The sequence below is a fragment of the Sinocyclocheilus grahami genome, unplaced genomic scaffold (genome assembly GCF_001515645.1).
Source record: "Sinocyclocheilus grahami isolate Dianchi unplaced genomic scaffold, SAMN03320097.WGS_v1.1 scaffold1309.1, whole genome shotgun sequence".
In the NCBI taxonomy this organism is placed as follows: domain Eukaryota; kingdom Metazoa; phylum Chordata; class Actinopteri; order Cypriniformes; family Cyprinidae; genus Sinocyclocheilus; species Sinocyclocheilus grahami.
In genome coordinates, this window is record NW_015506488.1 from 128258 (window position 1) to 136845 (window position 8588).

An 8588-nucleotide genomic window follows, 5' to 3' on the forward strand; every position below is an offset into this window, starting at 1 on the left:
GGCTAACTGCATGCGGCTCACCGGCTGCTCTAACTGAGGAAACATTGTTAGGTTTAAAGTGAAGTAATCCAGCTGCAATGCAACACTGAATTATGTTTTATAGCATTAGAAAATTTTGTATTTAAAATGACCCGAATGTCTGTGGGCATGGATAAACTGACGCGACGTATAACAGTACTTATTTTGAGACGCATTTAGTGTGACAAGTTGACGGTCTGTCTCGCCTTTCGTCTTTGTGACCGATTTGAATGGTGACGTCACGCCGTTAATCTTTAATTTCCGAGCACGCTGCTGTGTGCAATAATATAACATTCAGTCGCACCCATCTGGATCTACCGCTAAAATGGGGTCTAATGGAGACCTCAACGCAAACTCACAATGTCTCAGCAGCACTGGGGACCTGGTCCTGGACAAAGCAGTCAATCAGTGGATGGCCTGGGATAAGGTGAGAATGTAACTGGTTTTAAACATTCTCACACTGACATTATGTATGTATGTATGTGTGTGTGTGTGTGTGTGTGTGTGTGTGTGTGTGTGACAATCAGTGTTGGGGAAAGTTACTTTTAAAAGTAATGCATTACAATATTGCGTTACTCCATAAAAAGTAACTAATTATGGTACTTAGTTACTTTTTTATGGAAAGTAATGCATTACGTTACTTTTGCGTTACTATTAAAATCTGAACAGGGCTTGCTTGTTTGTTTTAAAATAAAAAAGTTAAATTTTTGGCAAATATAAAAGTCTTTTCACACCAAAAGTGAAATGAATAAGCCTCAGGCTGAAGGGAAAGTAAATTTAAGTCCGTACAGTAGAATGCAGAAGAGGAAATTTCAACACACATCAGCAATAAAAAAAGACATGCAAATGTTTGTCTAGAGTAATTTTTGCTGATTAGTACGGCTGAACTGGATCATCAAAGGTCAGAAGCAAAGACATTGGTTAATAGAATGGGATTAAATACATAAAGGATATTTAATTATTGCAGGTTTGCGTCATATTCTGAGTTGCATTTTTATTCATTTTGAGGAATACTGAATCTGTGTTTTTTATTGTGAGTGTCACGAATCCGGTCCATGAACTTCCGTCGGCTAACCATCAGAGGTCACCCTTCCCATTTTCATTGACTCTCGCACTCACACTGTTGCATATCTTCCCGGACTACATATCCCATCATTCATTGCACTGATTGCACACAGCTGGTTCACTAATTGCACACAACACTGATTGCACCCAGCTGTTTCATATCACTCCCTCACTATTTAACACTCACTCTGATCCCTTCCCTCTGCCGAGTATTGTTTAGTGCCTATTCGTTGATAGTTACACTACAGAGCCATCGTTAGCCTAGCCTAGCCTAGCCTAGCCTAGCCTAGCCTAGCCTAGCCTAGCCTAGTATTGTCTTGCCTTGCCTGTTTTCTCGGTTTCTGGTCTTCACCTGTTTTCCTGGATTTACCCCGTTAGTCTTGCCCCTTTTTGATTCTGTCTGCCGATCGTCAACCTGCGCTAGTCCTAGGACTATTCTTGTGTTTTGCCCGCCATATACCTGTTTGTCATAGTTTGACCCTGCCTGTTATGACCATGTCTCTGTCTTCTGCTTAGATAAAGCTTTGCGAATGGATCCGCACGTCTTACGTCTTGTCAGCCCCGTTACAGAGAGTGAGATGAATTAATGCATATTCATATTTATTTTGGAACTACAGTAACATTTTCTGATTTCCCTCAACATGGGGACAGGAGAGCTGTCAATCAATACATTGCATTACTTATTTGAAAAAGTAACTCAGATATTCTCTTGAAAATTAAAAAGTAATGCGTTACTTTACTAGTTACTTGAAAAAAAGTAATCTGATTACGTAACTCACGTTATTTGTAATGAGTTACCCCCAACACTGGTGACAATGGTTGCCAACCCTTGCCACTGTCAGTGGCTTTATGAAGTGTTTTCATATTGTTCATATGTTGTTTGTCTTAATCAGACTGTGCTCATAATTTTTTTAATATAGCATCTGCTTAGAAATTATACGACTGTGTGTGTGTGTATGTTTTTTTGTTTTTGTTTTTTTTGTAGTCATGACCATTAAGAGCAATGTTATCAGAAAAAAACCCTCTGAAGCATTTAGTATCACATTGCATTTCACTGCATTGCAGTGCCAACTTGAGTCAATGAAATGTTGGGATGTGGTGGTACAATGATGATATCAGATGATGGTGATACCATTGTAATTTGATATGTGCCATGTTACTACAATGGTTTTTGGATACATACCATAGTAGTACTGTGGCATTTGTAGCGAATCAGCTCATGGGGAAATATGAATAATTAATCATAACTAGCTATAATTAATTATAAATATTTAGATCCGCTGTAGATATTTACTTGACCTCTCAGGGTCAACTGTCTGTCAATTCTAAGAACGTTAATTTCCTGGTTAAGGGAAATAACTTTCTTACTGTACAATTCTACAAAGAGCTTGTAGCATAAATCTGCATGATTAAGTGACTCCAGTTATGAGCAAACAATGAACAACGTCAAGTGTGATACAAGTAAGACTTTATTAACTACATAAACACTTAAACTAGTCTAACATACTACATAAACACTTAAACTGGTCTAACATACACATACACACACACGCATACAGTTTGTATAGGAAAGGGTTAAAGCTTAACGCAGTAAAGAAGAGAAATAAGAATATGAAACTATGGTACCATTTGATATGCAGCAGATTTATCAGAAGGCGAATTCATATATACTAAACATGGTAGGATTACACATAGGTAAGATGACAGGAATGAGTGTTTCGATCATAAGCCTGCATAAAACAGTATAACATCTCAAAGACAACATACACGATGAACTGAAGGGTATGTGTGTTCAATCAAAGAAAGGGTCTCCTATGAATTAATTAGAAAAGAGTCCATTTCTACTGTGCACCGTGTCTCTTCCTTAAAAAAAGGCAGTTATTTTCCCTACTTACATTCCATAAGGTCGTAAATGTATCTGGTGTCAGGGTTGCCATGGTAACCAGGGGGGGGCCTCGTGTCGTTGCAGACATCCTGGCATCCAGATTATTTGCTGAGGGGACTGTGACGATTTGTTAATCTAACGAATAACTGATTTGTTAAATCAAATGAAAAATTGTGTGTTTGATTGGTCCAGACGCTACAAATTCCCCCTTTACGGGTGTTGTAGTCCGTAGAATAGACAACAACGAGCGACGTCAAAGGTGCAGAACAATCTAACACACCTGTCACTCACGGCTAGGAGACAGTGGTGGCTCTCTGGCTGTTGGTGCCTCAAAAGAAAAAGAAACAGTGGGAATTGTTTCTAGTTTTATGTTAGCCTATATTGTGTTGCAATGGTAGCTGCCCTTCAACGTATTAGGCCTGGCACTGAGGCGTGAGGAGAAGTAGAGAGGAAACAGGGATTAGGCTACTAATAACCTGTGTAACTCATTAAGGAAACAACAGTTGCTAGAACTACTGTAATCCTATACAAAACGCGAAGATGGTGATGGTAAAATAGCTAAAATAAGATAAAAGTAAAACAAAACAAACAAAAGGGGTCCTAATAGCTGTAGGAAATTAAAAGGGAAAGTAAATAAAAAAATAAAATAAAAAAAAATATCAAATTTAATAAAAAACTATTTAGCTGAATTGGTACATTTGTGCTAAACAAATGTAAATAAATGCAATAAAATTAAAGAGAGGTAGAATAAAGTCAAAACAAAAATAAACAATAACACAAGTAAAAACTAAAGTATGTGGGGAGAGACCGGCCAAACTGAATCCAAAGTGGAGGTGATGGCATCAACAGGAAGTGACCCCAGGAGTGACGGGGATAGAGAGAGAGAGAGAGGAGTGGTTAGAAAGTTAGACTTTACACACCTATCTAGCGTTAGTCGGATGCTAACAGTCTAATGATTTGCCAGGCCACCTCCATGTCGAAGCATACTAAGACAACAAGAACTGACCCCTCCCATCTGGATCCGTTTAAGCTACAGAAGGTCAGTAGGTTTCGTGACTGGTTTCAGCATCAATAAAACATCTAATGGACCAAAGAACAGAGAACCTGGTATCTAAACAGAGCCCCGCACAGAATCGCACGGACCTCATGACCATTTGACGCATAAATTGTTAAATCCGATCAACAAAAGAGACAATTTTATAGCTTCCTGTCCAGCAGGAGATTCTCCAGCAGACTCTCAGATCTGACCTGAGAATGACCGCAGGACCCTTCCCTTTTACCTAGCGCCGGAATCACCTCAGCTTTCCAGCTGTCAACCAGCAAAACGCAAGTACAAACAAAATCTTCGATCTGCTGAACTGGTGAACTAGATGATTTAAGGAGTAAACATAAACTAAAGTATCTGCTTTGTGAGTTCTCTCAGGTGAACCTAAATCACTTGTGAAAACGAGGTAGAACTATGAAACTCCGTCAACTCACATCCCAAGAACCTGTACATGTGTGTGTGTAATTTTGTGTGTTTTAGTTTAGTTGATGTAATCTAGAATAGCCAATAAATTCATGTTTCATTTATAAAGAAGTACTGTCTGGTGTCATATAATTTCAAGGTTAAAACTGTTGCCAAAAAGATCCCTTGCTTGCTACCTAGCTCGTGGCTTACTGATAATAATTACCTCTTTAAGAGCTTACAAATGATCATAATTGTATTTCACCCGTGGCCAGGGAGAATACGGATACATAGTTTGTTAAAAGATACTGAAATCACGGCTCGCTGGACGACAAGTGTAACATTACAAATTTGAAATCGGTTTAATCAGGTGGACTTCGAAGTTTCAAATCCGAGTCCTATCAAAACCTGAATCAATAATAATAATTAATTCCCTTACAACTGAGTTAAAATTCCTTACATAGGAGACCAATGCAAACTCATGGTATGAGTGGTATGCCATGGTATGCCATGGTGATATTATAGTATCACTATGTTTTTAATATATCAAAAAAGTCTTATGCTTTAAATATTGAGATCTCAGAGATGGTACATTGAAACTATTTTAGTGCTATTTCAGATATGTTCAGAAATTACACATTGTTTTGTAAGTATATTAGTACAGTTTGCATCTCTTTTCGGTTTTTGTTGCTCAGGCAAATTTAATAGTCATATGTCTGGCTGACCTCCTCTTGCAAATGTCAAACTCCGCCAGCACTGGATGACTGATGCATATAGTAGTACACTACGGGGCAACCAACTGGCAGTTGTGGAACAAAAACAAAAAAAAGCCATTAGCCCAGCAAAAATAGATGGAAAGTGGCATTTCACTTTGTGGTATGTTTAAGTGGTACTTTTACTGATTGTGTACTTTTAATGCTATTTAAGCATTCTTTTGTTCACATATTTAGATGTCTCAGCTAGCTTACATGTTTGGATTAATTGGAAGCCTGTTCTGTCTAGGCTGTAGAGATAAGCGTTCAGCGACGGGAAAAAAAAAAGGAATTATTTTTCCGTCCAGACTGTTTAAAAAAATCCATGATTAGATGCATTACAGCTGACTCATTACTGAACCTGACATACTAAAGCAAATGCTGGGAAGAGTGTCTGGCGCTGCCCTCTTTTCACTTTTTATATGTAAGAACATTATTGATTTTTGATCTGATCAATAACTTACCATTTGCAATGGCCTGCGGTGTCTCCGAATCATGTTTGTCCTTAAAAATAAATGAATGAAAGAAATGCCTATTAATTAGACAAATTATTGCATATATCAGTATTTGCTGGGAAGAGTCCCCAAATGAAGCCTTGGGAACTATGTTGGGACCCTAGATAAATATAGACTTAGGGGCCATTTTATGCTTGGGTTCAGGGGTGTAATTATAATTTTTTTAATTGAAATTTAAGATGACAACACTAGTTTTTGGCTCTTTAGAATCCTCAGACACGGAAGCAGATGGAGTCTCTGGTGCGAAAGGGCCATGTGGTGGAGCTGAGGAGGAGGTTGTGCACCAGGATGACGTTTGGAACAGCTGGCTTGAGAGCGGAGATGGGTGCGGGGTTTGCTTGCATCAATGACCTAACTGTCATCCAGTCCACACAGGTTAGTCCAGGTTAACAGTATGCAGATGGAATCTCATTATTTGACCTTCAATTTAATGGCCTGTTTACACTAAGCGTGAAGTGAAACCACTCTGTTTGTATTATTTCAACAATAAAATATCAAAATACAGCCATCTGACAGTATGAATATCTGTAATTCAATGATATTGTCATAGCAAGAATATATCACAGTATAAGGTCGATTTCAATATCTATTTAGTGTAGTCGTGGAATTTCAGATTTTACCATTGAATTACTGTTTAACAATAGTATATATTTATATGTATATCTCCGTGTTGATGGGCAGCAGAAAATAAGTAGGCCTAGTAATATATTATGTCTTTATTTTCCACATTAGTTTAAACTCATATGGTTTAAAACGCATGATTTCAGCGTGATAAACATGATAATCAGAACCATAACAGATGTTTTTAGCAGGTCCGAGCTGTAATGGTGCAGCTCTCAGTGTTATCAACTAATTTTCAGAGAAAGTTGCTAAAGGAAGGTCGATTTGTTGCTAAAAGTTGCTAAATTACATTGTGATGTCATTGCGTAATGATCAAACCTCAGCAAAAAATATATTTTATATATGTTAATTTAGATTTTTTTTTTAAATAATATGCATGATATAATAATAAAATATAAATAACAGTATTTTTAAATGCATTGAATTATTGAAAACTTACACATTTTTAAATGATTGCAATTTAAGTTTTTTTAGTAGCTAGTAAACTCTACACATTCTCAACAATTATGCTTTAAGCAGTGTATTAGTAGTTAGTTAGTATGCTACACTCTAAGAAACGTCTGTAAAAATAAGGCACAATCTACTGTTAATATGAAATTATGTTTCCGTAATGGGTTTTTTTACCTGTATTTTAAATTACGCATTGTGTTTTCGGGTTACAGGTTTTCTTTTTTTCTTACAGTGTACTAACTGATCAACAATCGCAGGTACAAGCTACTAGCAAAGTGTATAATAAATGAACAATTATTCAATTATCAAATTATATTATTATTATTATTATTAAATTGAACAATTGCAAATAGCAGCTAAATCAATTCTCGTGATGTGTGTACTGCTAGGCATCTGTGGTTTCCTCTTTTTGTGTAATTTGGATGGACAATGTGTGCCTTTTTATTGTCTGAGTTCTTATCAAAAGTTGCTAAAAGTTGCCAAATAAATGTTTAAAATTGCTAAATTTGTTGCTAGGTGCTTTTAGGTGAAAAAGTTGCTAGGGTAGTCTGAAAAGTTGCTAAATTTAGCAACAAAATTGCTAAGTTGGCAACACTGGCAGCTCTATTCTGGAAAAGGGGCGGGGAGCAGCAGCTCATTTGCATTTAAAGACACAGGCCCGAAAAACAGCGTGTTTCTGCTTCCACTCAAAATAGGCATTTTCAAAATGATATAATAAATTATATGTGCGGTATTTTGAGCTGAAACTTCACAGATACATTCTGGGGACACCAGAGACTTATATTACATATTGTAAAAAGGGGCATAATATGTCTCCTTTAAGATATTTTGGACTGTGCTGTTATTATTTACTGCTTTGATGCTGTGCAATAAGATAGGACATTGTTTTCATAAATATATTCATTGAGATGCATTTCTAAATAATGTCAAGTGACAAGGTAAATATGATGCTAATATAGAGACGTGGCTAAGATGTTGTCATTACAAAAGTGTAGTAGTTGTTAGAAGTTGTTAGTGAAATTATAACCCATTAGCAGCAGAACCCTTTTTTTGTGGAAGTTAACCATCAGCAGAAAGCTCCATACTTTGCGCTGCCATCTTGGTTTTACAGAGCGGTGTGGGAGGTCACTCTGCAGGAAGGGCCAACATACAAACACGCTCTGCCCGTCCCAGCTGCTGAAAAACTGAACAGAAAAGCTTGGATTACAACACATACAGAGGGGTTTTATCTCATCACTACACTATATCTTGACACTTGACATAGCTTCTATGTTTGCTGATTCTATGTAAGTATAAATAGTGTGTAACACTTCTACACACATTCCCATTTTGTTAGCATTTTGCTTTTCAATTGTATTTATTTTTCTATTTTTTTTATTATTATTATTAATGCAGTGAATTTGACATGTTCCTTGAAATTGAAGACCAATCATATCAACAATGACCAACTCCACATTTATCTGGAATACTGCCTCTGGACACATGACCCACAAGCTTTTATCTTGTTCTCTTTGTTGTTTTGTTTGATTTATATCTTGTATTTTTTTGGCATTTTGTATTTCTTTTGATGATGATAACTCTGTCTTTTCTTCATTATTCTTGTAGGGGATGTACAAGTACTTAGCCAAATATTTCCCTGACCTGAAAACAAGAGGGCTGGTGGTCGGTTTTGACACTCGTGCCCTAACAAGTAGTGGCTGCACCAGTGAACGGTAACATTCTCCAATGCATCATATGGACTGTCTTGATCCAAATACACCTTTACTGTGTTTTAGGGCTGCAAATAATGATTATTTTGATAATCGATTAGTTGGCCAACTAATTTCAGTTGCCCC

General features: G+C 36.9%; 1 protein-coding gene across 1 annotated transcript in view; it reads left to right on the forward strand.

Annotated features, from left to right (window-relative positions):
• Positions 1-323: 323 nt before the first annotated feature.
• The window catches only part of LOC107569072 (glucose 1,6-bisphosphate synthase-like), a 31226-nt gene continuing 22961 nt past the window's right edge, over positions 324-8588 (forward strand). Inside the window, exons 1-3 of the mRNA XM_016255072.1 lie at positions 324-445; positions 5890-6057; positions 8359-8465. Coding sequence (XP_016110558.1) covers positions 344-445; positions 5890-6057; positions 8359-8465 — 377 coding nt within the window. The 5' untranslated portion in view covers positions 324-343. The remainder of the gene's footprint in view (positions 446-5889; positions 6058-8358; positions 8466-8588) is intronic.